The sequence below is a fragment of the Amphimedon queenslandica genome, unplaced genomic scaffold (assembly GCF_000090795.2).
Source record: "Amphimedon queenslandica unplaced genomic scaffold, v1.1 AMPQUscaffold_13314, whole genome shotgun sequence".
NCBI classification, from domain to species: Eukaryota; Metazoa; Porifera; class Demospongiae; order Haplosclerida; family Niphatidae; genus Amphimedon; species Amphimedon queenslandica.
Window position 1 is genome coordinate 78,976 of NW_003546450.1, and position 26,114 is coordinate 105,089.

General features: G+C 36.7%; 8 protein-coding genes across 10 annotated transcripts; 5 read left to right on the forward strand and 3 right to left on the reverse strand.

Moving 5' to 3' along the window:
* Positions 1 to 27: 27 nt before the first annotated feature.
* LOC100635571 (ornithine decarboxylase-like) lies at positions 28 to 3,416 on the forward strand. 2 transcript variants are annotated; one of them, XM_019998546.1, is made up of 10 exons: positions 28 to 373; positions 510 to 606; positions 946 to 1,108; positions 1,486 to 1,572; positions 1,660 to 1,794; positions 2,066 to 2,147; positions 2,202 to 2,361; positions 2,462 to 2,628; positions 2,753 to 2,973; positions 3,221 to 3,416. In XM_019998546.1, exons 1-10 carry the CDS (start codon positions 254 to 256, stop codon positions 3,285 to 3,287), a joined length of 1,299 nt encoding a protein of 432 aa, XP_019854105.1. In that variant the 5' UTR covers positions 28 to 253; the 3' UTR covers positions 3,288 to 3,416. The 2 variants fall into 2 exon arrangements, with proteins under 2 accessions (XP_019854105.1, XP_019854106.1); XM_019998547.1 differs by having other exon boundaries at positions 290 to 431.
* A 210-nt stretch (positions 3,417 to 3,626) lies between these two features.
* LOC100633814 (Krueppel-like factor 10) lies at positions 3,627 to 4,886 on the reverse strand. The gene is made up of 3 exons (XM_003387826.3): positions 4,791 to 4,886; positions 4,489 to 4,737; positions 3,627 to 4,328 (listed from the first exon to the last, which is right to left on the reverse strand). Exons 1-3 carry the CDS (start codon positions 4,857 to 4,859, stop codon positions 3,765 to 3,767), a joined length of 882 nt encoding a protein of 293 aa, XP_003387874.1. The 5' UTR covers positions 4,860 to 4,886; the 3' UTR covers positions 3,627 to 3,764.
* Positions 4,887 to 5,004: 118 nt separating this feature from the next.
* On the forward strand, positions 5,005 to 7,535 carry LOC100635697 (tRNA pseudouridine(38/39) synthase-like). 2 transcript variants are annotated; one of them, XM_019998544.1, is made up of 14 exons: positions 5,005 to 5,293; positions 5,336 to 5,429; positions 5,477 to 5,584; positions 5,627 to 5,711; positions 5,762 to 5,867; positions 5,913 to 5,973; positions 6,024 to 6,083; positions 6,174 to 6,256; positions 6,310 to 6,436; positions 6,793 to 6,856; positions 6,908 to 6,967; positions 7,018 to 7,075; positions 7,128 to 7,291; positions 7,338 to 7,535. In XM_019998544.1, the coding sequence occupies exons 1-14, from the start codon at positions 5,124 to 5,126 to the stop codon at positions 7,418 to 7,420; spliced, it is 1,323 nt and encodes a 440-aa protein (XP_019854103.1). In that variant the 5' UTR covers positions 5,005 to 5,123; the 3' UTR covers positions 7,421 to 7,535. The 2 variants fall into 2 exon arrangements, with proteins under 2 accessions (XP_019854103.1, XP_019854104.1); XM_019998545.1 differs by having other exon boundaries at positions 6,313 to 6,436.
* LOC100635824 (sorting nexin-25-like) lies at positions 7,486 to 11,652 on the reverse strand. Its single transcript, XM_003387842.3, has 6 exons — positions 10,682 to 11,652; positions 9,830 to 10,620; positions 9,500 to 9,584; positions 9,231 to 9,372; positions 9,036 to 9,182; positions 7,486 to 8,455 (listed from the first exon to the last, which is right to left on the reverse strand). The coding sequence occupies exons 1-6, from the start codon at positions 11,597 to 11,599 to the stop codon at positions 7,545 to 7,547; spliced, it is 2,994 nt and encodes a 997-aa protein (XP_003387890.1). The 5' UTR covers positions 11,600 to 11,652; the 3' UTR covers positions 7,486 to 7,544.
* Positions 11,653 to 11,740: 88 nt separating this feature from the next.
* LOC100635951 (ATP-dependent RNA helicase DDX19A-like) lies at positions 11,741 to 14,585 on the forward strand. The gene is made up of 10 exons (XM_003387843.3): positions 11,741 to 12,065; positions 12,267 to 12,359; positions 12,407 to 12,509; positions 12,569 to 12,683; positions 12,748 to 12,934; positions 13,297 to 13,373; positions 13,441 to 13,607; positions 13,659 to 13,768; positions 14,072 to 14,141; positions 14,190 to 14,585. The coding sequence occupies exons 1-10, from the start codon at positions 11,824 to 11,826 to the stop codon at positions 14,424 to 14,426; spliced, it is 1,401 nt and encodes a 466-aa protein (XP_003387891.1). The 5' UTR covers positions 11,741 to 11,823; the 3' UTR covers positions 14,427 to 14,585.
* Positions 14,586 to 14,628: 43 nt separating this feature from the next.
* On the forward strand, positions 14,629 to 16,637 carry LOC100636080 (protein Dr1-like). The gene is made up of 5 exons (XM_003387844.3): positions 14,629 to 14,710; positions 14,758 to 14,844; positions 15,150 to 15,313; positions 16,248 to 16,352; positions 16,410 to 16,637. Exons 1-5 carry the CDS (start codon positions 14,659 to 14,661, stop codon positions 16,515 to 16,517), a joined length of 516 nt encoding a protein of 171 aa, XP_003387892.2. The 5' UTR covers positions 14,629 to 14,658; the 3' UTR covers positions 16,518 to 16,637.
* A 65-nt stretch (positions 16,638 to 16,702) lies between these two features.
* LOC100636207 (transmembrane protein 41A-like) lies at positions 16,703 to 17,940 on the forward strand. The gene is made up of 5 exons (XM_019998550.1): positions 16,703 to 16,863; positions 17,032 to 17,188; positions 17,246 to 17,407; positions 17,471 to 17,612; positions 17,721 to 17,940. The coding sequence occupies exons 1-5, from the start codon at positions 16,754 to 16,756 to the stop codon at positions 17,882 to 17,884; spliced, it is 735 nt and encodes a 244-aa protein (XP_019854109.1). The 5' UTR covers positions 16,703 to 16,753; the 3' UTR covers positions 17,885 to 17,940.
* Positions 17,870 to 26,074, reverse strand: LOC100636333 (probable cation-transporting ATPase 13A3). The gene is made up of 26 exons (XM_019998543.1): positions 25,982 to 26,074; positions 25,871 to 25,938; positions 25,554 to 25,721; positions 25,149 to 25,390; positions 24,796 to 24,970; positions 24,509 to 24,682; positions 24,319 to 24,451; positions 23,663 to 23,982; positions 23,327 to 23,472; positions 23,158 to 23,262; positions 22,731 to 22,878; positions 22,302 to 22,478; positions 21,802 to 22,025; positions 21,369 to 21,493; positions 21,094 to 21,276; positions 20,889 to 21,049; positions 20,628 to 20,707; positions 20,537 to 20,579; positions 20,373 to 20,482; positions 20,219 to 20,315; positions 20,020 to 20,092; positions 19,808 to 19,958; positions 18,756 to 18,904; positions 18,620 to 18,699; positions 18,471 to 18,572; positions 17,870 to 18,183 (listed from the first exon to the last, which is right to left on the reverse strand). The coding sequence occupies exons 1-26, from the start codon at positions 25,992 to 25,994 to the stop codon at positions 18,028 to 18,030; spliced, it is 3,603 nt and encodes a 1,200-aa protein (XP_019854102.1). The 5' UTR covers positions 25,995 to 26,074; the 3' UTR covers positions 17,870 to 18,027.
* Between the last annotated feature and the right edge of the window lie 40 nt (positions 26,075 to 26,114).

A 26,114-nucleotide genomic window follows, 5' to 3' on the forward strand; every position in this document is an offset into this window, starting at 1 on the left:
AAGGACAGTTAAGATCATACGAGAGTAGCCAGCATCCCTATTAACTTCCAGTGCAGTGTGGTGAGTGCAGCAACAGTTACAGCTAGTTTAGTGCGTGTCTTCTATTGTAATAGTTTTAATAGCTATAAGATCTATTGCTGGATTTGCACATGATTTTAAAATCCGAACTGTTGCTTTGTCTTTTGTTCCCGGTCTTAGTACTGTATAGCTAATCATCTCTCAGTTCCTGAACACTGACAAGTAGCTCAACACAATGAGTAATATTAGGATCAAGTTTAAAAATGAAAAGACAGTCCCACTTGAGGTCATACCTCATAGCACCAGCCTTCATCAATTTGCTTTTATCAAAGCCAATTCAACAGACAGCGATGAGGTATAAAGCCAAGCAACTTTTGTGGTTACTTTATAAATGGAACAGATACAAGATCAAAGTAACCACAGAAGTTGCTAGCTAGCAACATGCTGTTGCGCATGGTACTTATATAAATTCTCTGTGATGGATGGTATAGGATTATGATGATCCTTTCTATTTAATGGATGTGAAGAGACTGGCTGATCGCTACCAGTTATGGAGAGATACTCTTCCCTCCATTAAACCATATTATGGTACATACATTGTGCATTGCATTGTGCTTTGTATTGTGGGTATAGCTCAACATACACTAGGCAACATCTTGCTAGCAAATTTGTGGTTACTTCGATCTTGTAAGCAATGACACGTTGCCAGAAATAGAAGGCTGTTCTATTTCTGGCAACATGTTGCTTACAAGATCAAAGTAAATCATAAATGTTGCTCTAGGAGCTGATGCCTAGTGTATGGGGCCTTAATGAAACAATAAGTAGATTTTATTATTTTGTGCTTGACTAATATTGTCTTATTCTGCAATGATGGAGAGACCATTGTGGTGCCTCTTTTAATTCCCCACTCTCTCTCTCTCTCTCCAGCTGTCAAGTGTAATGAAGACCCAGTCTTGCTTTCTTTATTATCGCATCTTGGAACTGGTTTTGATTGCGCCAGTAAAGGTGAGATCAGTCATCTACTAGAGATGGGTATTTCACCTGGGGACATCATATTTGCTCATCCATGCAAGCAAATATCACACATAAAGTAAGTTTATGTGTAGAGTAGATCTACATGTAAAGCAAATGGTTGAAACTAATAGTTATCAGTAACCACTAAGTTGCTTCAATACAGAGGTCATTGTTAGTATAATAGAGAAATAAATGCCAGCTACGGGTGCAAGCTAGCCTTTGCTTTTTTCAAAATTTGGCTCAGGTTTTAAAATGCTAATAACTCGAAAAATATTCATCAGAAATAGCTCAAAAAATTTGGGGTGATTTGGAGCCATTTTTTTGGAAAAAAACCATGGGCTATAAGGTGGTGAAAAACCTTGTTTGTTGTACACGCATGTCCTTTATGAACTTTGAATTAATTCCTTAGTGCATTAGTAAATACCAGTGCAATTATTGGCATATACTCATTAGGTATGCAGCAAGGAATGGGATTTCTTTAGTCACTTTTGATAATGAGATGGAGTTGCATAAAATGGCTACTCATCACAGCAATGCAAAGTAAGCTGGCTAGACCATAATCATATACATACATGCATGTATGTGGCTTTTATTTTATAATCTTAATTATACAATAATTTTTTCTAGGCTAGTGGTACGTATTTGTGCTGATGATTCTATTGCTCGAGCTCAGCTAGGAGTCAAGTTTGGTCGCTCTGTGGCTGATGCCTGTAGCTTGCTGAATGATGCTAAACGCCTGCAGTTACAAGTCATTGGAGTATGGTAACAAGCATACTATTATGTACTATGTTCATATGTATTGCGAGCTGCCAAAATTTTACTATACAAGGATGTAATACAATTGTATTATTGTTTGATCATCTTTTATAGCAATGGGATTATATTCAAATACTTGAGTTATATTGGTGGTGTATTGATGAACTTAATGTTTTCAAATATTGTGATAATTATCTGCCTCAATTGAAACAGTTTAGACTATTGGTATAATATTTATTTTGTGCTACTATTTATGTGTCGTCTATTTCTGTTTCAGCTTCCATCTTGGTACCAGATGTCAGACTCCTGATGCTTACAGGATTGCTTTGGAAATGGCCCATGAAGTCTTTGAATATGCTGTAAGAGAGAGAAAGAATGTACATGTATTATTAATTAGCTTTCTTTCTTCATAGGATACTGTTGGGTATCATTTCAATTTCCTGGACATAGGAGGAGGTTTCCCTGGATCTGATACAGAGCTGGCTCTCTTCCAAGAGGTTGCCAGTACAATCAATCTCAGTATTGGCAGACTGTTCTCTGATAGACACGACCTTAACATCATTGCTGAGCCAGGTCAGTATGTAACTGTGTATGCACTTTACTTAATCTCATTAACATTTAATGATCAGAATGTCATTTCCCCATGCAATTTTAATTGGATTTCTTATTTCAGGTCGCTACTTTGCTTCTTCCTGTTTCTCACTTGCTGTACAAGTTACCAGTAAACGTCTCCCATCATCTGAGAATGAATCCTTCATGTATTATGTGAATGACGGAGTCTATGGCTCCTTTAATTGTCTGATACATGATCCTGCCAAAGTGCAACCAAAAGTGCTGGAGGTATGCCATCATATTTTGTAGAATGTATATATACAGTGTGGTATTGTTGTTTTTGAGGTTTGGTTGTTTTAAAATTTTAAATTTAAATTCGAATATGTTCATGTATTGTAATAAAAATTTTTAGGGTCCCACTGTCACCAGTTCTTCCAATCCTACCTACTCTTGTGTTATTTGGGGTCCAACCTGTGCCCGTCGTGATAAAGTCTGCACTGCTCTCCTTCCAGAGGTCACAGTGGGCGATTGGATCCAGTTTGAAGACATGGGGGCGTACACCATATCTGGCCATTCAAACTTTAATGGTTTCAGCAGGCCAAAAGTGTTTTATTGTTTAAGAGAAGAAGACAAGTGAGTCTGTTAATGACCTGTGGTGTGTTCATGACTATTTTGAGACCATTTACGCCTTTGTAATGAGCACAATGGGGCTAATTTGATATCCCCCTTTCTGTGTACAATTGGACATGTGTTTGCCTCATGCTCACATGTGCATGTGTTTTGCATGTGACGGTTTTATGGCAAAGGAAATGATAATTTTGTAATGTACAGGCTAACAGTTGTTGATTGGGCTAATTTTGTTTTACTTTCCTTGTCATAGGGAGAGTTTTGAGGATGTTTTCAGGAATATATTGACAAGCAGGTCGAGCCTATCTTCGCCATCTTGATGTAAACTGCTTTGCTGAGAACCTGTTACCTGTCTTAGATGCTATGTTACTTAATTGCTAGTATTATATCCTCTCTTTGTCTCAAACCTCTTTCCCTTCCCTAGCTTTCATTATTTGTTAACGTTAGAATAAAAGAAAATTAATTTATCAAAATAATAAATTTTTGATGAGAATAATAATTATTATAATATTAATGTGTAAATGAGATTTTCATTTTCATGACTAAAAATGAATGTGACATTAAATTTGTAATAATATACTATATAGAGTAGTAATAGTAGTTTATGTACAACATTTTACATCATGTGCGATTGTGCTGTGCATTAACCAATTAACAGATACAGCATGTTCCACAGAAAAGAACAGAGACCATAACAATAAGAAAAGCAATTTTAAAAAGACTGAAGACTGGGCAAATAGAAAAAAACAGCATGTCATGAGATTTGTGCAGTGGGGAAATGAGGATAATTGAATAATTCAAATATTTTGGTACTGTTGAGCAGCTGCCTCTATCATTTTAAGCTGTTTCAGCTTCTCTACCTCTTGCTGCCAGAGTGGCATGCGTTTGTTAGTAGTGTGTCTCTTTATGTGTTTGGATAGGTGATCGCTCCTCATGAACTTCCGACCACAGAGAGGGCAGCCATACTTCTTCTCGCCGGTGTGCGTCCTTTTATGGCGAGCCAACTCGTCCGATCGAGCGAACCGTCTCCCGCAGTCCTCCCAGTTGCAGAGGTAAGGTTTCTCGCCAGTGTGAGTCCTTATGTGAGCTTTCAAATGTGAGCTCTTGTAGTAGGTCTTACTGCAGGATGGATAAGGACACTGATGTGGCTTGATACGACTGTCTCCTTCTGCCATTGCCACTCCTGGCTGGGTCTCTACAGTTGGGGCCACAACTGATGTTGCTAGGACAGGTATGACTGGCATTTTCGAGATAAGCTGTGATATGAATTCTTGATTTGCTTGAGTTAGGACAATCATCTGTCCAGGAGGTAGTAGCTGACCAGTTGGAGTGAATGGTGCGACAACTACTGGTGGAGACTCCTATTAGAAAATATAAAAATATACCATCAATATTATTGTTATAATTTATTTTTATAAAAAATTACTATCACAACATTCTTTCACTTAATTACTCTTTGTTATTATGGAAAAGAGGGACATTCGGGGGTGTGTGCACTGCATTGTAAACATTTTCTCGTACCGGTTTCTCTTTTTGTTCCGCATCAGAGTATACCTCCTCTTCTTCTAGCAGACACTCTTCCTCATTCTGCACTGCGACTATTTCTTCCGTGGGGACCTCAATGGATGATGTGTCTGTCGGGCAGGGAGTCGCAGAGGAAGAGCTGTCGTCCAAAGACGAGGCTGGAGACGGAGGGGTCCATTCTTGCTGTCTCGCTAAACTTAGGAGAGTTTCTACGGCTAGGCTGGTCCTTTGGTCCATGCTAGGTTCCTGAAAAAGACAGACAGAACGAAATAAAAACATTTAATGTTGCATGGTCCTACCTCGCCGCCGCATACAGTATGCAGAACTCCATTGTTCTGAGGAATATTCTGTGTAGCAAGTACAGACATTGTGCTTCTTCTAAGTGGCGCATAAAATGTATAAAAGCCTCTCTTTCTTCTTAGAGGGATTATTTATACTTTCTGCTAAGTTCACATTCTGTACATGTGCTACAGCCGCCTTTAGCATGAGCTCTACACGTGAAGTGGCTACTGCACGAGCTGAGCACGGGCTATGCGTCTGGCTTGCAAAATGATGTAATATTGCACCAGCCCCACCCTGTTACTCCCAGACAACGCCCATTGACTCATGAATAATAATGTGTTAATAGTTAAATGGTGCTTATTTTTTGTTGTAGGTTTTATAAGATAAGGATTAATTTTCCTGCTTTTAACAAAGCAAGAATTATGAGCATAGTGACAGCCTCATCTACTGAAGATTTGCTTGGTGAAAAAGTTGAGCAAGCCACTGCTACGAAAAAGTCAAAAATATTCGATTTTAAAATGTAAGATGAACTAGATTTTTAAATGAATTATTAATGTAATAGGTGGAATAAAAGACACGTTGCATTTAAAGTGCTGTATTTAGGTTGGGATTACAGTGGTCTAGCATTACAAGATACCACAACCGAAACGATTGAAGTATGAATTGATCGATTGCAATAATTATAATAATTATTAATTATAAGGCTAAGTTATTCGATGCATTGCTAAAGACAAAATTAATTGAGGATCCATCACAAAGCAATTATAGTAGGTGTGGACGCACTGATAAAGGAGTATCTGCATTTGGACAAGTAAAGACTAGGAGAGAGAGAGAGTTTGAACTTTTCTTGTAGGTAATTACACTTGATGTGAGAACAGCACTCTTAGAAGGAGAAGGAGTCATTGTACCAGAAGGCAGCAAAGCAATCGAAAGAAAAGGTTTCTTCATTGTGCTAGTAGATACGTGTATCATTAAATGTAAATCTTAGGCGACAAGATTATAGAGCTGCCATACCTTAATATGCTAAATAGAGTTCTTCCTAAAGACATCAAACTGTCAGCTTGGGCACCAGTGCCACCTCAATTCAGTGCAAGGTCCAACAAATACACATCATAATGCTATACTGGGTACTGTAATAGGTTTAACACAATGCATAGGATTTACAAGTATTACTTTCCCATGGGCTCAATGGATATTGAAGTACTGCTTAAAAGCAATGGCATGATTGTAATATAAAGCATTTTTCGTAGCTTATGAGGGAAGGAGCAAGGAAATTTATTGGACATCATGACTTTAGGAATTTCTGCAAAGTAAGTCATGCATTTAAAAAAATCCCCTTATTCAATATATAAGGGGAATATTATATTCCCCTTTTTCAATATATTATTGTTTTATTATAGTATGATACTAATGATCTAGCTACACAATCTATTAAGTTTGATAGGACAATACTAGACATCAAAATAGAGCCTTTGGATCAAAAGTGAGATCCAATGTAATGCACTTTATGCAGTATATATTTACTCCATTTTAAAGTAGCTCTGTTGTATCATCTCATCAGCTATATGCATGCACTGTGACTGGTCTTGCTTTCCTAAGACATCAGATTCGTTGCATGATGTCACTTTTGTTTTTAGTAGGTCACAAGCTAGAGCAACCAAGTGTAAGTATATGTACAGTACACTACTAGCAATACCATGTACCGTATAGAAGGAAATTTTGAAGGGAGTTAAATTTGTGTAGAATTGCTAAATTTTGGTGATTGGCGAATTTATGACCATGTGCCATTGAGCATGTGCATAATAATTTAAAATGGCGGATTTTTATTTTGGCGAATGGCTATCAAAACACCAAGCAAATTCGCCAAATTTAACTACCTCCAAAATTTCCTTCTATACAGTAGCTTCCATTCCTTTTCTGTATGATGTAACATTTAATTGCATAAAAATAAATGTCACAGAGTTGCTTTTCATCTCGTTCACATCTTAAGCTGTAAATGAGATTTCAATACATTAACAGATTATAGATTACATGCTGGATATTAGCCAGTGCCCAGGGAAGCCACAATATGGCATGGCAGCAGGTCAGCTCTCAATCTCATGCTTGTTTCTGTACATCTGATAATAATTTTAAGATTTCCCTCTGGTTCTGCATGACTGCGTTTTCCAAGACATTGAATGGCAATACTTGGACTGTAAGTAACGTGCATAATTCCATTCTCATGTCTTCATAATTTCGTATTAGATTCCTATGTGAATGTAATAAGTGAACTCCAGAAAGCTTGGACCTATCACATGACACAGTTAAAGAGTCATTGACTGATTGTATAATGTCACGTGTTTCATTTATTGCAGGGCTATGATAGTTAAAAGCATGATAGACCAATTGGAAGGCATCGATACTTCTTCTTTTTCTCCTTCTTTGCTCCCTCTCCCTACTAATTATCTCTTTCCTGTTCTTAAGACTGATCATAAATTGGGTAAATCTTACAAGCCGATTAGAAACAGACCAACCTCTGGTTAGGGATAACTATTAATGCATATCTGATGATAGTTATATTGTAGGTTCTTATGAAGAACGCTGTGAGAACTACAAAGCAGCAAAAAAGAGAAAATTGGAAGACGGGAGCAGCTCTGAAAATACTTAAATAATATCATTTCTCACTCATGATTTCTCTCTATCATACAGTATGTGAATGAATTTGTACTATTGTACTTCTTAAAAAGCAATATTTGTTGTAAATTTGAATATTAAACACACAATACAAATGATTAGTGAACGCTACCGTGATCCACCACTTCAACAGTTTCCAGTTCAGGAATAACAGCATACATAAGGAGCTCAAAACAAGAATAAAACAATTGCTTGTTTGCGTTCCGATCCTGAAAAGCCGTAAACATTTTGAGGAAACCCAAATTACAGTTCCTCTGTCCAAGGACGGTTTGCAGTGTGAGTGGTATGCATTTCATGAAATGCTGTTTAGCTTCTTCTTTCGTTAGTTCCTTTTCTGCGTCGCTCCTGTCTTGAGGTGCCTCCCCAATCTCTCCCCCTGGCCACATCGACTCCTGAAATGTCTCTATGTAATACACTAGCATTGGCTCTGAGACCAGCCACTTCATGAGGTCTTGAAGCTCTCCTTCTAACCCACGGCCGAATGTAAGCTGTGCCAAGTCGTATAACTGCTTCCGAAGTATCCGACTCTTTCCTTGGAGCTCAAATACTTCGCTGATGAGCGAGGATACCGAATCAAGGATCGACTCTTCTTTTGTCTCACGGAGTAATAGCCGTGAGGGTTTCTCGTCTTTATGGAGGTCAGCCGAGGCCGGGCTAAGGAAATTAAAAACCTCCTGGCTCTCAATGAGAAACTGATTGTGTAAGACTGTGTTCACGTAGATTTGAAGAGCATGCTTATATTTATCCCAGTACTGCTGGTCTTCGCGTTTCAGGAATGGTATGAAACTCTTTCTCGGAAGAGGAGGGAAGATAAGGTCGGGGCAGATTGGCCGGATTTTAGTGTGAAGCTCTTGAAACTCGCTCAGTCTTCGTCCAAGTACCCACCCGGCAGATTTAGGGACCTCAGGGTTCTCGTGAGTACTGAGAGCTATCACTCCACTGTCCATGTCTTCTTCAATGCTCTCACTACTGCATAAACTGTCATTGACAAACGGAGAGAAACTAGTAACTATACATGTATGTGTGTGTGCATGGAGAGAGAAAAGGGGTAATACATGTCGTATTAATAATTATTAAAAAAGGAAAATCTATAGAAAAGAGTAGATAATATAGGGCTTCTACTCTTGATAGCAACAAGTAATGGTAATCTGCAATTGTTCAACCAATGGTGGCAAATCAATTTTAATTTTGGGAGGCATTCCAATCAAAATTAATCAATTCTTAAAGTTACTCAAAAATTGGGTTAAAGTCCCTGTACATGGTCTTGGGTTAAATCTCGCCAAAAATGAAAAGTGGAGAATTCTTTATTTTCATAATTTTTTCTGATAATATACATGTCCTTATGTTGTGTTAAAGTTTGAGCTCATTCCAATCAAAATTGAATTTTTTTACAAACTTTTGAAGTTGCTTATGACAAAGTATCCTGTACTATATCTATATAGTACAATCAATACATGTACAGTATTTCATCAAAATGGCTAGGAGAAACTTAATTCCCAATATTTTCTCATGCATAATGCAGAAATTTAAAGCTGAATCAAACACTAATTATGTAAAGCCCTTCCCTGTAACACAATGAAGTCACTTACAAGTATTTCTAGACATTGCTTTCCTATTAACAGGTGGTCTATGGACAACCAGAATCATCAGTGGGTCCTTATCGTTCCCTACATCCTCGGCAAGATCAACATTAGAAATCTCAACATTCCACTTCCCTTGCGTACCGAACCACTCCTCTAAAAAAAATATAATGAGTACCTAACAATATGTCTTGATTGCCTTACCAGTGTGTTCAATGTATCTCTGTAATTGTTTGATTTCTTCCTGAATCTCTGTCCGTCCTTTTTCTAGTCTCTTCACACGAGCAGTAGCTGTGTTTTCCTTCACTGCACTAGTCTCAGCTTTATACGAAGCAATGACAGAGTCCTAGACGTACCATACATAGTAAAAGTTAAGATATTGAATAAATGTATAATGTGTGCATTAATTAGAAATCTTGTGTGCATTAATTAGAGTTTTGAGTGCATAAACTAGAGTTTTTGTGTTGCTTCACCTTGTCGGATAATTTTCTTTTTAAAGCCGTGAGTCTCTTTTGATAGACGTTATCATCCAATGCGGATCCACTTATACCTGAGAAACTGTAGAAAATAAGAGCATTAATCTCTTGTACATACAAGTGCCATAAATTAAATAATAACAATTAGAGGCATTTTAAAGGAATTTTTGGGAGAAACCATGGGCATTCACTGTCACTTTCAAACTATTTTATCATAATTTTGCTTGACTTTTTCTACATTAAATACATGATTATAGTCTAAAAATATAGTATTATTATTATTATTATTATTATTATTATTATTATTATTATTATTATTAGGCTCACCTTAGGGCCAGTACTTTGTCTTCGCTCTCTGTCTCTCCTTCCATGAACTCTTTAAAGTCTTCGCTGTATAGGAAAGTCTCGTAATGCTGCTCATGTAGCTCCTGGTGTATCAGTCTCTGAATATTAATGAGTGCTATGAGAGACGGGGAACCAGGAGACGAGGAGTGAGCATGTGCAGAGGAGGAGTGGGACGAGAGAGAGGAGAGAGAGGAATTTGGTGACGAAGGTAGAGAGGACTGAGGGAGTGAGGGGGTAGAGGGGAGGGGAGAGAAAGGAGGAGGAGGTATGGAAGCCTCAATCTCCATTGCTCTCTCTAATTCTTCTAGTAGTTCACTCGGTGGGTAGATAGGGCATTCTGCTCCTAAAGCTAAATACTTAGCATAAATATTCTTTATTGACTGAAGACTGACGGTGCTGCTACCTGGCCCTGTCTTTAATAAGCCTCTAGTTTCTCTCATAAAAGCCAGTCGATTACCGTAGTTACACTTGTTGAGAAAGCGTTCAAAATAATCCAGACACTTCTCACTTTTCATGATGGTCTCAAACGGAATAGGGCGTGGGAAATCGGGTTTGACCTGCTCCGTTTCGACCTGGTCTTGCTGATAGTCTTCACCGCCCAGAGCTCTGATTCGTCTCTCACAGGCTCCTTTGGCAGTCGTTAATTGTGTTATGTACAATCTGAGATCTCTCTCCATTAGGGACTTTGCTTTATCGGCCGAGACGGCAACAGGAAGACTTGAAACCCTCAGACCAGTCGAACTAGCTTCTTTCATACGCTGCACGGCTTTAGCCTAGAGTAAAATAATTAATTATTTGCAATGTCATTATTAGCCTCTCCTTTCTTTATCTAACCTGCATTATATCGGTGATGATTGATGATCTGATGTGAGTCAGCTCATTGATGTCATCGCATTTCTTGATATGCTGCATAAAATCTTCGTACGTCTCCGAATGTGCATAACGTTTTTGGGAGACTTTCGTGAGTTCTTCCCTCTGTACAAGATAGCGTAGGAGTTTCTGGTTGATGTAGTCGGGTTCACAAATCCTCTCAATCATTGGATGGACTATATTACATACGAGGAATTCGCGAATAATTATTCTAATTGGAGTGCACTCTAGGTACTCCCGATCGAGACACACACATAAAAGGACGTCGATGGCTTTTCGAAGAAACTCTATCTCTTTCTCTTCGTTTTCAAGATAAGGAAATGAGCGAAGGTTAGGGAAACTACGAGCACTGGCAGAGCCTGGCCTAGCCCCACTCCCTGATCCAGAGAAACCACGAAACGAGAGAAAGTGTTGCCGTAGTACTTCTATAGAGTCGTGAGATATCAGCTTCAGGGTGTCAACTTGAGAAATACGCTTGAGTAGAACTTGAAGAACCTTCCAGACCTCAGGGGTAAGGCTGTTGAAGAACTTTTTCTCATTTGGCGCAACGATCGAATAAAATGGTCGCACGTGGTGTAGTAGGACTAGATCTATGACACGGTGTATCCGATCATCGATATTAGCAGAGACGAGTGTGGGTAGAAGTGTTTTAGGTGGGTATACTTTAAGGTGGTAGAGGAAAGGGTGTGGAATGGGTTTAGGAGGGCGGGGTTGAGTTTCTGATCTTCTAAGCTCATAGCTCCCTTTAAACAAAGCCAGAGAGCCGCCAAAAATTATAGAGAGAAGAAGAAATAGGGGAAATAGTAGCCACGGAGTGTAGAGGTAGTATAAAGAGAACAGGAGGGCCAGAAACAGGAAAATAAAATGATACTTGACCGCCATCTTTTTGCCATGCCCAGCAGCGCAGCCCCGCCTTTTAGAGGTGTGGCTGATTAATCTGCAATCTCAAATTTTCTTTCCGTTTGTTTAATTAGAAACCCAAACACGTGGGAGGGCTTACAAATTACAGGTCTCTGGTCTCATTGCTTTCATTTAAAAATGTACTTCACTTGCCTTCTCTAACCTATCTCCCCCCCCTCTATCCTCTCCTTCTCTTCTAGTTAGTTATGGCCGATACGGTGAACTGGGCTGAAGCAGTTGACCAACAGGAACAGGTTACCAGTGGTGTAGCTGGTTTAAACGTGTCCCCAGCTGATCCAGGGGACGTCGAGACTAGCAAAGCCGAGGCATCTCTCCTCACTAAGATCCTACGAACGAAACTCGTCGATAATTCAAATGATGTAGAGGTTCAGCAGAATGATCCGACCTCTCCACTTTATTCTGCTCGCTCCTTTGAAGAACTTAATCTGTATGTTAGGTTCCGTTATTATATATATTATAATTATTGTTACTAAATATAGTATAATTGTGACAATAATAGTAATATGCATGTAGTTCTAAAAATAGAATTTTGAGCCCCCTAAATATAGTTTAATTGTGATGTAATATTAATTAATATTGATACTAAAAATAGAATTATAAATCCTCTATCTTTCTTTTTTTCCCTCAGTCATCCTAATCTTCTAAAAGGTATCTACAGTATGAAATTCAACAAACCGTCAAAGATACAGGAGAAAGCATTGCCACTTTTATTAGCCGACCCGTAAGCTTTTCAATGTTACTAGCAACATAAATATATTTCTCTTTTAGTCCTCAGAATTTAATTGCTCAAAGTCAAAGTGGAACTGGTAAGACAGCTGCTTTTGTCTTGGCAATGTTGACGAGAGTTGACACTTCAAAACCTTACCCTCAAGTAACTACCACATCTCATTGTATATGACTGTATTCTCGGTTCTTCATTCTGTGTGTTAGATTCTTTGCTTGTCTCCTACGTTTGATCTGGCCCAGCAAACTGGTAAGGTTTTACAGCAAATGGCCCAATATTCTCCTGAAATTAAAATGACTTATGCTGTAAGAGGATCAAGAAGTGAGTGATATATAATGTGTTTTCTATTTAATGCCTCTTTTATATAACTCTATTTAACGCCCAGCTTTTCAACGTGGTCAAAATGACAAAGTAACCGAGCACATATTAATTGGTACTGCCGGGACTGTGCTTGATTGGGCTGTCAAGTTTCGGGTTTTTGATCCCAAACTGATCAACATGTTCGTACTCGATGAAGCTGACGTGATGATTGATACTCAAGGACAACAAGACCAAACTATTAGACTCCACAAGTGAGGAGAGAGAGAGAGGGAAGGAGGAGGGAGAGAGAGAGGGAAGAAAGAGGAGGGAGAGAGAGAGGGAAGAAGGAGGAGGGAGAGAGAGAGGGAAGGAGGAGGGAGAGAGAGAGGGAAGGAGGAGGGAGAGAGAGAGAGGGAAGGAGGAGGGAGAGAGAGAGAGGGAAGGAGGAGGGAGAGAGAGAGAGAGAGAGCTTGAGAAGGTGAAAAGGAAAATACACTAGGCAACATCTGGCAACATGTTGCTTACAAGATCAAAGTAACCACAAATGTTGCCAACAACATGTTGCCTAGAGTATGTTGGGCTTTATTCTTCCATTAAAAAAAATCTATTTATTTTTGTATCTTATTATTACTAGACAACTAAGGAGAGATTGTCAACATGTCTTATTCAGTGCGACCTACAACGAGGAAGTTATGACTTTTGCAAAGAAAAGTATGCTACAAGGAATTTGTTTTATTTTATTATTATCAACCACCTCCCTCTCCATTTTATTCTATAGTTATTTCAGAGCCTAATATAATTCATTTGAAGCGATCGGAGGAAAGCCTCGATAATATAAAGCAGTATTATGTTTGGTGCTCAGCTGCTGGTGATGAGGGAAAATTTGCCGCCTTAACTAACCTCTATGGAGTCCTAACCATTGGCCAATGCATTGTATTCTGTCATGTTAGTGAAGAGATAGAGAGTGGGACGAAATGAGTTTTTGTTTTTATGTAGACAAGAAAATCGGCAGCTTGGCTTGCAGGAAAAATGAACAAAGAGGGACACGCTGTGGCTCTGTTGACAGGCCAGTCAACTGTTGAGCAAAGAATTGCTGTTTTAGACAGGTACAGAATAACCTCATCAGGGCTTCATTTAGGGGGGGTGGAGGGGGGGCACTGCCCCCCCCCCTTGGAGAACGTTTGACTCCCTTGATTGACTTATTAACAGGAAAAATTTCATTACCCCAGCAGTACATTGTATAAGTGTTGTGACCACACATTTTTGCATGCACAATAGAAATTATTAGCAACCCTCCCCCTTCTTTGAAATATTTTAAATCCTGCCCCTTATATTAAACCCTAGATGAAGGCATGCTCATCTACATTCTATGATTCTATCTTTTATCATTTTTCTGTTTCTTTCGACAGATTCAGAGAAGGCAAAGAGAGGCTACTGATTACGACTAATCTCTGCGCTAGAGGAATCGACATTGATCAGGTAAATGTAAAGCATAAAAATCTATTTTCAATTGTCATTGTTATGTAGGTCACGTTAGTAGTGAATTATGATATTCCGATGGATGTCCATCACAAGCCCGACTGCGAGACTTATCTACATAGAATTGGTAGGACTGGAAGATTTGGGAAATCTGGTCTAGCCGTTAATTTTGTCGATGGGAGGAAATCCTATGATAGCCTGATGTTCATACAGAACCACTTCAAGAGGGAAATTCAAAAGCTTGATGCTGACGATCCTGACGAGATTGAAAAGCTACAGAAATGAGAATTGAAAGACAACCAATTATTAGCTTCTTATTATTTTCTGTCTTTATTTCTATGCACGCATTTGACAATTAATAACACAGGCACACGTGGTCTACCCTACACGATCCTTCACTCTTTCTCTTGTTATTGTACCTTTCCCAAGTTTTTTTTTAAAGTATGCGGGAAGTATACGGAAAGCACGTGGTGGCGCATGGCACATTTTGTGACCCCACCCATTAATTAAGTTTAAAATGGCGGACGCAGATCCTATTTCTCAAGATGACGAATTATACCTGCCTAGAAGTAATTTGGCGTACACTACAAGTCCTTAATTATTTGTATATCTTTAGCTGTAGTTAATAAGCTCATTAAAGAAATGGTGCCGCACATACGGGTTAGTACAGATGCCAGAGATCTCATTCTAAACTGTTGTAGTGGTAAGGGACTGGGTTTTATTTCTAGAAGGAAAATTTTGCAAATAATTTGATTGTATTAGGGCAATTTCAGTCACGATCATACCGTAGGGTGCCTTTTTTCGAGGGCTGTAGGTTTCATGAATTTTTATTTTTCGGGTTTAATTTTCGCAAATTTATGCATTCTGCCATCTTGTACCATATTAATTTGATTTTCGCGGAAGTAATTTTCACGAATTTTAAAGAAATCTACAAAATTTACAGCCCTCAAAAAAAGGCGCCCTACGGTACTTGTAAAAATAAGATACAATTTTTAATGCTATTTTTAGAATTCATACATTTGCTGGCGTCTGAAGCTAACGAGGTTTCTGAGAAACAGCAAAAGAAGGTGATATCACCTGAACATGTCATAGAGGCCCTCACTACACTGGGTTTCAATGAGTACATACCTGACGTAAAGGAGGTGCTGAAGGAATACAAGGAACAGGCTAATGTGAGTTAGAAATTTTCAACTATAGAGGTACATGTATATAATGGGTAATTTCGGAGCCATTTTTTGAAAAAACCATAGCCTGGGGTACCATTCATAATTTGGTATTTTCTTAAAATGGCTGTAACTTGAAAATTGAAGTCAGAATCAGCTCAAAATTGCTACACAGCATAAAGACATCAATATGTATCAGAAAATATAATAAAAATTTGGGGGTGATTTTGGAACCATTTTTTGGAAAAAAACCATGGGCTATAGCCTTGGGTATTTTTCAAAATTTTGGCATTTTAAAAAAATGGCTGTAACTCGAAAAATTGAAGTTGGAATCAGCTCAAAATTGCTACACAGCATAAGGACATCAATATGTATCAGAAAATGTAATAAAAGTTTGGGGTGATTTTGGAGCCATTTTTTTGAAAAAACCATGGGCTATAGCCTTTGGTATTTTTCTAAATTTTGGCATTTTCTTAAAATGGCTGTAACTTGAAAAATTGAAGTCAGAATCAGGTCAAAATTGCTACACAGCATAAGGACATCAATATGTATTAGAAAATATAATAAAAATTTGGGGTGATTTTGGAGCCGATTTTTCAAAAAAACCATGGGCTATAGCCTTGGGCATTTTTCAAAATTTTGGTATTTTCTTAAAATGGCTGTAACTTGAAAAATTGAAATCGGAAACAGCTCAAACTTTCTACATAGCATAAGGACATCAATATGTATCAGAAAATGTGATAAAATTCAGGTTGATTTTGGAGTCATTTTTTGGAAAAAAAACCATGGGCTATAGTTTCTGAAAATTTGTTTAAAAATAAGACTAGTACATACATGTACATTGTGTATTTCAATGGAACAGCTATTAAAAATAAGCAGTCACATTTATGTACATGTAGCTTGATTTTTGCATAAATTTTAAAAGTATTTAATGATATTTTAGAAACACAGGCAGAGAGGTAAGAAATCTAGATTGGACAAGTTAGGCGTCCCTGAAGAAGAGCTGCTGAGACAGCAACAGGAACTATTTGAGCAAGCAAGATTAGAAGTAACAGAGGCACAATAAACTCCATTTTTATTTTGAACCACTTGTTACTATTTTTAGAATGAGTTATACGAGCAGCAGCAGGCACTATTGCAGGATACGATGGCTGGAGGAGTAGCACCAGCTCTCCCCCAACAACAACAACAACAACAACAACAAGGACAATAAACATACTTCACTCGCAGACAAACATCTATTGATCACTATCCATTGTTTGATAATTATGATAAATTATACAATAATAATAGTATAATTGCCAGTGCTACCAGCTAGCTGTTAATCAACCAATTTATTTGATATATAAAGGATTGAAGTAAAACATTAATGTATAAAAAATAAATATACTAAAAGTAACAAGCTTTTAATTATCACCTTTAGCTACCGCCCACACAACCACATTCATAATGGCTGTTCGCCTAGTGAGGAGTGTTGTATTAGTTGGTTCTGTTCTTCTTCTCTTTTTGTTTTTATTGTACAGCGTGGCAGGAGTATTGTCTAATAGAACGAGGAATAGGTAAGCATTTATCTAGATCCAAGTCTATCTACAATATGAATTACAATTGACATTGTATTGTAAATCAGGGCTGCACACTGTACAAAGTTGATGGGAACCGTATTTATGTATTAGCAATTTCATTAAGAAAATAGATTATATATAACTCTCCATTTAATTTATATACAGTGTATCGTTAAAGTTTCCAACCAGTATCGGTGATATAAAGGATCTCATTAATGATGCACTAACACTCAAAAACGATGAGCTGTATCTAGTGATGGTTCTATACTCCTTGGCATATCTATTCAAGCAATGTTTTAGCATACCTGGCTCATCTCTCCTCGTCAGTGATTTTAAAAGAAATTATTGCATATATTTTTTATTTTCTTTGCGTGCTTAGAATTTATTTGCTGGAGCAGTTTTTGGCTTGTGGATTGGATTTCCTCTTGTTTGTGTCTTGTCAGCCTCAGGGGCTTCATTGTGTTTCCTGTTATCAAAACTTGCTGGAGAGGAATTAGTAAAAATGTGTCTGAAGGAGAGACTAACCAGTCTATCAACTAAAGTGAGAAAAATGAGAGAGAGGGGGAGGAGGAGAAAGTGATTAATGATTTGTATTTTCCTAAAGGTCAAAGGTCAGTCGGGATTCGGTGAGTTTCTCATGCTTTTGTCTCTAAGGCTCTTCCCTGCTACACCAAACTGGCTGCTCAATCTCTCCCTGCCTCATCTTGGAGTTCACTCGGGAAAATTCTTTCTCTCTGTCTTCTTTGGTAAGAAAAGAAATGGAGAAAGAGAGAGATTGGGAATGTCATAATAAAATACATGTAAATTATATATAATAAAAATACATGTACATGTACATGTATACATCACTGCAGGTTTGATGCCGTATAACTTTCTCTGTGTTCAAGCTGGTCTCATACTGAGGGTATCCACAAGTGTCGATGATGTCATGGATTACAAGATCTTTGCAATTTTAACTATCTCATCTTTCAGTCTCCTCGCAGCTACTTTCGGAATGAGAAAATTAAAAAAGTCATAAATCATATTTATTACAGTCATAAATATTATTAACACAAAGAATATTAAACATCCAAATAATAATAATAATAATAATAACAATAATAATAATAATAATAAAGATATAATTAAAGTTTTTATGATACAAATAGGGAGGGGGCGGGGTCAGCAGTGAGCCGAGACTCCGTTAGGTAAAGGCGGTGGCCATTGTCTGTCGCTCTTTATTTCAAGAAGGAGGTGCTTGTAAAGGTTCTTGGGCTTTCGCTTACAGCGAACAAACCGAAAGACCTTGTGGATAAAACTACTAGACAATAAGTATCCCTGGTGGAAAAATAGAGGCAAAATAAAGCTTGTGATCAAAAAATTCTTTTAAAATACTAAATAGCGTACAGTGGGTGATTTTTTAAAATTTACCATTTAAAGATTTTGCACAATAGTTTTTGCAATTTTGCGATTAGTGAAAAGAAGGCAAAAAATTTTAAGTGTAATAGTACATGCATGTACATGTTAGTCAAGGACCCAAGGCAATGTACATGTACATGTATACAGTGTACATGTATTTAAATAATTAAAGGAGAAATAATGAAGGAGTAAATGGATGTCATTACTTCAATGAGATAAGCTAATAAAAGATGAATACCAGCACTCATAACCAGAGTCAATCTGAAGAGAAAATGTGGAACGGGCTCTAATTGGAAAAATTTCCAAAACTAAAAATATAATGAAAAATAAAAATCGATTTGTGAGCTCAACGTACCCATGGCAACCAGGTAGGCGGAGCCAAAGCAATGTAGAGACAGGCAGGGATAAGAACGGCAAGAGATAACATAAATAGAACTAAAAATAGTAACAGGAATAATGACGTCACTAATCACAATAATATTAATAGTTACCATTAGTATAAATTGGTTTTCTATAGGGAGCGGCTGTGCTAAAAGCTATCACCAACACAATGTATTGGAATATGGAGGCAGTGAAGATGACAGTGTTCTCAGGGCAGGATATATTCTCACCATCAGGATCAGGAACAAATGGGACATACCTATAAGAAGAGAGGGAGAGGGAAAACATAATTACTTGGTTTTTTCCAAAAAAATGGTTCCGAAATCACCCCAAATTTTTATTACATTTTCTTATACACATTGATGTACTTATGCTGTATAGCAAGTTTGAGCTGTTTCTGACAAATATTTTTTGAGTTATTAGCATTTTTAAAAATGGGCTAAACTTTGAAAAAAAGCAAAGGCTATAGCCCATGGTTTTTTCCAAAAAATGGCTCCGAAATCACCCCAAATTTTTATTACATTTTCTTATACATATTGATGTACTTATGCTGTGTAGCAAGTTTGAGCTGTTTCCGACAAATATTTTTTGAGTTATGAGCATTTTAAAAAACGAGCCAATTTTTGAAAAATACCCAAGGCTATAGCCCATGGTTTTTTCCAAAAAATGGCTCCAAAATCACCCCAAATTTTTATTATATTTTCTTATACATATTGATGTCCTTATGCTATGTAGCAAGTTCCGACAAATATTTTTTGAGTTATGAGCATTTTTTAAAAATGAGCCAATTTTTGAAAAATACCCAAGGCTATAGCCCATGGTTTTTTCAAAAATGGCTCCAAAATCACCCCCAATTTTTATTACATTTTCTGATACATATTGATGTCCTTATGCTGTGTAGCAAGTTTGAGCTGTTTCCGACAAATATTTTTTTAGTTATGAGCATTTTAAAAAATGAGCCAATTTTTAAAAAATACCCAAGGCTATAAGCCCATGGTTTTTTCGAAAAAATGGCTCCAAAATCACCCCAAATTTTTATTACATTTTCTTATACATATTGATGTACTTATGCTGTGTAGCAAGTTTGAGCTGTTTCCAACAAATATTTTAAAAGTTATTAGCACTATAATGTACAGTACATGTATGTGTGTACAGTGCATACCAAGGCTCTGATTTAAGATAGTAATACATTGCTAGCTGTCCTAATATCATGAGGCCAGTCTGTATCAATATGGAAGAGAACACATGTATACCAGCCAGTGTTCCTAATGGCCTCCTCTTCACTATTCGAGAATAAGGGCCAGTCAAACCCACTGGAAGAAAGAAAGAAGACAGATTCAAACTGTTACAAAATGAATAAAAATGTCAACTTACTGACAAACGCAAAACTTAATATTAAAACAAGGTCGACGTATAGATATTGAATATCGCCTAGGTTAGACTCCATCTGGAAGACAGGGAGAAATATTGTCAGTAAAAGTCAGTAAATATTGTCAGTAAAAGTCAGTAAATATTGTCAGTAAAAGTCAGTAAATGAGTCAGTAAAAGTCAGTAAATAAAAGAAGATACTAACAGAGTAAAGAATGGCAACAGAAGTGAACTCAGTCAGGCTGTACAGTGCCATGAACTTAAACACACTAAAACTAGTCACTAAAGCAGCTCTACCCTCTCTGGGAAAGAGAAAGAAATTTTATTATTATTATTATTATTATTATTATTATTATTACTTGATAGCTGCCGGCACACAAGTGATGTTTGGTATATTTGAAGTGAAAGGACTAGCCACACTAGCCTCAGTATCTGAGAGAGATATACCAACATGAGCTGCTTTTAATGCCTACACAAAAACACAGTCATCATACTAACTGTTACTTGTAAAAAATATACTCACTCCACAGTCATTGGCACCATCACCACACATTGCAACGCCATAGCTAGAAGGGTATGGTAATGTTAGTCACAGGGACTATAGTTAGGCTCACCCCAGTGTCATTAGATCAGTTACTAGCTGCTTCTTGTTTAGTGGAGACATTCTTGCAAATATTGTCCCAGAAACCAACAACTGGAAAAAATAATTAATACCATGAACTACATGTACATTACAGTTCACTATATTCAGTTACATTTAAACTGTTTGTATCAGTGTGAAATAACAAAGAATACAACAAACAAATAATTAATAGTTACAACAAAAAATACATGTGCTATTTCTTGAACTATTCATAGCACATAGAATCACTCACTCTTGAATATTCTTTGGGAAATTGCTCACGAACGATATTGAAATTACGACCATCAATAGCAACATGAAAATATTGAGTAACTCCTGCTCCTCCTCCTCCTCCTGGATGGTTCAACTCATCCAGTCTAACACCATTCTGGATACTGAACTTGTTATTAGATACTAGACAAAAATAATAATTTCAAATAATAATTAACTTTACTTACAATAAGATGAAGTGCTGGAACAAAGTTTTGAAAGGTTGACACTTTTATCTTCAAAAAGTTGATACTGAAGTCTAGGAGACCTCTCACTGTTGATGGGCGTAGCTTTAAGCACGATAACGTGATGTTCCTTGGCAACCATACCACTGTTCCTGGATACGGCGATCGCAGTCAGCAAATTATCACCTGTAAAATGTACATGTATATATAAAAATAAAAATAATAAAAATAATAATAATAATAATTATTATTATTATTAATATTGCAATAGAATTTACCTGTTACCATTACGGTCCTAATGGCCGAGTTTCTCAGCATCATTAAAGTGGGCGGAGTTTGCTCTTTGAGTCGATTCTCAAACACAATCAGACCACAAAAGTTTAGGTCGCATTCGACATCATCCCTAAACAACAAAAACAGAAATATTTAAAAAAATAATAATAAATAAAAAATGATTAAAGGTAGCGTATAACACAAAATTTTTTGAGGGCTATGAATTTTGCAGATTTCTCAATTCTTAAAGATTCGCAAAAATTACATGTACTTCTGCGAAAATTAAATTATTACGGTACAAGATGGCAGACAGCATAAATTTGCAAAAACTAAATCTGCAAAATAGATTTATAGGTAAATCCGAAAAATTTATAGCCTTCAAAAATTTTGCGTTATTTATTTATAATTTTTTTTAAATAAAATAAATTAAGTACACACCTCTCCAGTCTCATTGCTTGATGAAAGTCTTTCCTAATGTCTCTATAAGCCATCGCTAGTACACGGTATCCTTTACTAGTCAAGGAACCAAGAACCATATCAAAGTCCTTGGGGATACTCTCAGGCTGGGAGAGTTTCTTAATCATCTCCGGAGCTCCTTTAGTGAAAACCTTCAGGTTCCTTGCATTATCCGATGGTAATTTACGAACTATTACACTCATACGCTGGACAAGAAGATAGAAAAAATAAATAAAATAAAAAAATATAATAATAATAATTATTAATAATAATCCATGGTATCTATACCGTATAGGGGTTATATTTTACTGAAAATTAATTTCGCTAATTTCGCGTATTCATTAAATTCTACAAAAAGGGAGTGCCGCACTAGAAAAAATGGCTGCAGAAGGTAAGATTCGCAAAAATTTATACCAACAAATGACAAATCTGAACAAATTTGCAAATACCAACAAAATAAAACCACTATATGGTATTCTAACTTGTAGTTCTGATGAAAAAGTGAATTGTTTGAGTATTCCGAGTTCAATGTCAGTCGAAACGTAGTCAAGAGATGAATAGGAAGAGGTGGGGCTAGTGGGTGTGGTTTGATGAGGACGTACCATCGGAAACCTCAACGTGTCAAATCGAGCAATGCCTTCACCAGGTTCTTCCAAAAACTAAATTAAAAAATATATATATATACATGTATATATATATATAATATAAAAAATAAAATATAATAAAAATATAAAATAAAAATTTTTGCACTCTAATTACATGTACATGTGCAATGTAAATACATGTACATGTAGTAAAATTAAAGAAATAATTGCTATTCAAAAAGTATTTTCAGTAACTACATGTACAGTACATGTAAATGTAAATGAGTATAATTTTTGGGTACTACTAGCATATTATTAATGACTGACCCATCTAGTTGATTGGAACATCTTCAGGTCGAGTGGATCACCAGTCAGTTCTCCATTGATACGAGTTAGTGAATGACATGTAGCCATACCTTGAAGGAAGGGGGAGGAGTGAGGGACTTGATGAATATCATCAAGTAAATCCTGCAACCTGAGTTGAAGAAAGAAATGAAGTAACTTTAAATATTAAATTTTGATTGGAATCATCTTAAACTTTCTACACAAAATAAGAACATGCATATGTATCAGGAAAAATTACTAAAAAGGAGCATTCTCTCATTTTCAATTTTGGTGAAATTTGGCTTGAATCATGTACTATAGTACAGGGACTTTGGCCTAATTTTTGAGCAACTTTAAAAATTTATAAAAAATCTAAATTTAATTAAAATCAGCTCAAACTTTGCACACAACATAAAAACTTATATTTTACTTGTAGTTGGAGGCAGGTTGCACTCCTAGCAGGTCTAAAGACTCCTCTGTGAGTGTACCAGTTTTATCAAAACAAACCAGCTTCACTTTACCACACAAATTAACTCTAAAAATAAAATTAAAGTAATTAAAAATAATAGTAATAATACACTTCTTTTCTCTCTCTTTACCTCTGTGGGCTGATACAGTATATCTTGTTTTTCTTGAGTCTATTGACAGCATACACTGTTCCTATGGTGATGGCAGCTGGTAAAGATGGAGGTACTATTGTAGTGATGATGTCAAAGGCTCGGAATATGGTCTCAGATACTTCGTACTAAATAATAAAATAATAATAATAACTAATAATAATTTAATATTATCATTCTCTTTTAATTATTGTAATTATAATATTCGATTGTCACAAAATCCGTGACAAGCAAAAACTCATTTATAAATTTGTCACTTATTATAATAAAATATAATATAAATGATCTTGTCTCACTCTCTCTCTCTCTTTCTCTTACCCTTGGTTTCCTAAGCTGCAGTACCAGTACAGTATACACAAAACCAATCCCAGCCAGTATTGACAATAGCAATATAAACTTTATTGAGTCCCAGTAAAACTTGATGTTGAGAGGCTTCGGATAGAGTATCGATCGTACCATACCTCCCTTTGCCGTGAGAAACCCTGTTCTTACTACCAGTGCTAATATAAGCTGTCCACTGTAGTACCTTGCCTGAACTACATGAGTACCAGCAAAAAGGGTGTGCATTTTGTGCGTAGTTGGAGAGTATGGTTTAGGATCTGACGGAAGAGCTGTCTTTGTGACTGGAACACTTTCACCTTTCAAGAAAGAATGAGAATACCAATGCTACATAATTACAGTTAAAATTTTTCTACACGGCATACACATGTGTACATGCATACATCAGAAACACATGGGCCAGTATATACAGTACCGTACTGATTTTAAACTCATAACTGAATTGAAATCAAAATTATTATCATCATCATTATTAATAGACAAATGTAAAACATTAAAGGGGCGAGTGTAAGCAAGCAAAGCAATGTCCATATAATAGATCTTGACAGACTAACAATACTAATGCATTACTAAATTAAAATCAAAATCATCACAACTATTATCACTATTATTATTATTATTCATTATAATCATACCGGTAAGCATAGCTTCATTAACTATAGCACTCCCAGTTAGCAGAACTGCATCACAAGTTAATCTCATTCCTTCTGGTGGAACAACCATGATATCTCCTGGAACAAGATCCTCACTTGAAACATCATGACATCTCTAGAAAAGGAAATTTAAGAAAAAGTTTTCTAAATCTTAGATTAAAAGTTGTCAAACCTGATTGTCTCGTACGACGGTGACACGCCCGCTAGTCTTCACCATATCGTGGAGTCGCTGCATGTGACGCCTCGTCTGAATCAAACTGATTAACATTGACACAATGAATATTATTAAAACAGCACCAGCATAATAGAAATAGCTATCGGCCATCCAAAATATAACACTAAGAATCTGGAGAGAGAGAGAGAGAGAAACAGTAACAGAAACAGAATAATAATGATATTAACAAATGAGATACAATCACAAAACAGAACTATAAAATTTCTCCCAAACTCTCCATTTACCTGGAATATGTAAAAAGGGTGGAGTACCTCTTCAATGAACAATGAATGGTAAGGCTTGACAGGGACTTCTATGCTGTTAGACCCATACATGCTCAACCTTCTCTCGTGTTCTAACCTACTCAAACCATTACCGTGACGATAAGCCTCACAACAGGTCATACCACTCTCAAGCCCCCTACACGAGAAAAATTAAAAATAATAATGATGATGATAATAATAATAATAATAATAATAATAATAGTAGTACCTATACTACACTACACCCATGAAAGAACATAAACCCACAGGTACAAATAAACTGCTTTGTATGTAGTACTTAAGTACATGTACCAATGCACTTGGCCTATACCAACCTCAATACAGTGTATTTCTCTTCAACTCTATCATACAAGTACCGGAGGTGACGGTGCAATATATATGGAGTGATGGTAGAGGAAGTCGTAAGGAGAGGAGAGAGTTCACTCTCGTTGTCTTCTCCATTTATTAATGTCCCGTTTTCTTCATTGAGAGACAAGGAAGGAGTCGAGCAATTAGACTGGGAGGGAATCCTAGAGATTTTACGAACTACTTCCACTTTCCATTTCAAATCAAGATCCTGCAATGTATAGTAAAAGTACAAGCAAACACTTGCAATGTGAATAATGACAGCATTAGTCTATCATCATGAATAATATTAATGCATTGAAGTGATACAATGGAAGCATCATGAATAGCAAAATTTGGCAGATATAGCACTTTAATTCCTACTACATACATACCTGCACTAATACAAATTGAGCTCTTTCCAAATCACACTTGTAACACGTTAGTCTGAGCCATGCGTGCGGATACCAGTAAGCAAACAGTAGGCCAATACCAGCTGGGAGTATTGCTAATGGATAAAATAAGAAGCATCTCCACAAACTGATCCTATATCCATGTTGTAACTATATAAATAGATAGAAAGAGAGAGGGAATACTGACAAATATGTGAGTGTTTGTTAAATCAAGACAGACAAATCATTATGCACCCAGAATGAGTAAGGATCTGCACTACTGTAACTCTAGTCATATGACAGCATGGTCACATGCTTACTGGGCATGGATCAATCTCTTCTTCTTTAAGACTGTTATTCTCATCTTTGATGGCACTAATGTTTCCTCCTACATGGGATACAAATATTAAAAAGATAAGGCATTCATTTACCCCCCGAGGCCATTATAAGGACAGGTTTGAAGATTGGTAAAGAGAGGTCATCGGGTCATGGCTGCCATCTTGAGGATCTACTTTTTGTCTTGAACCAATAAATTTGATCAACAAATCTAATTTATAAATATTT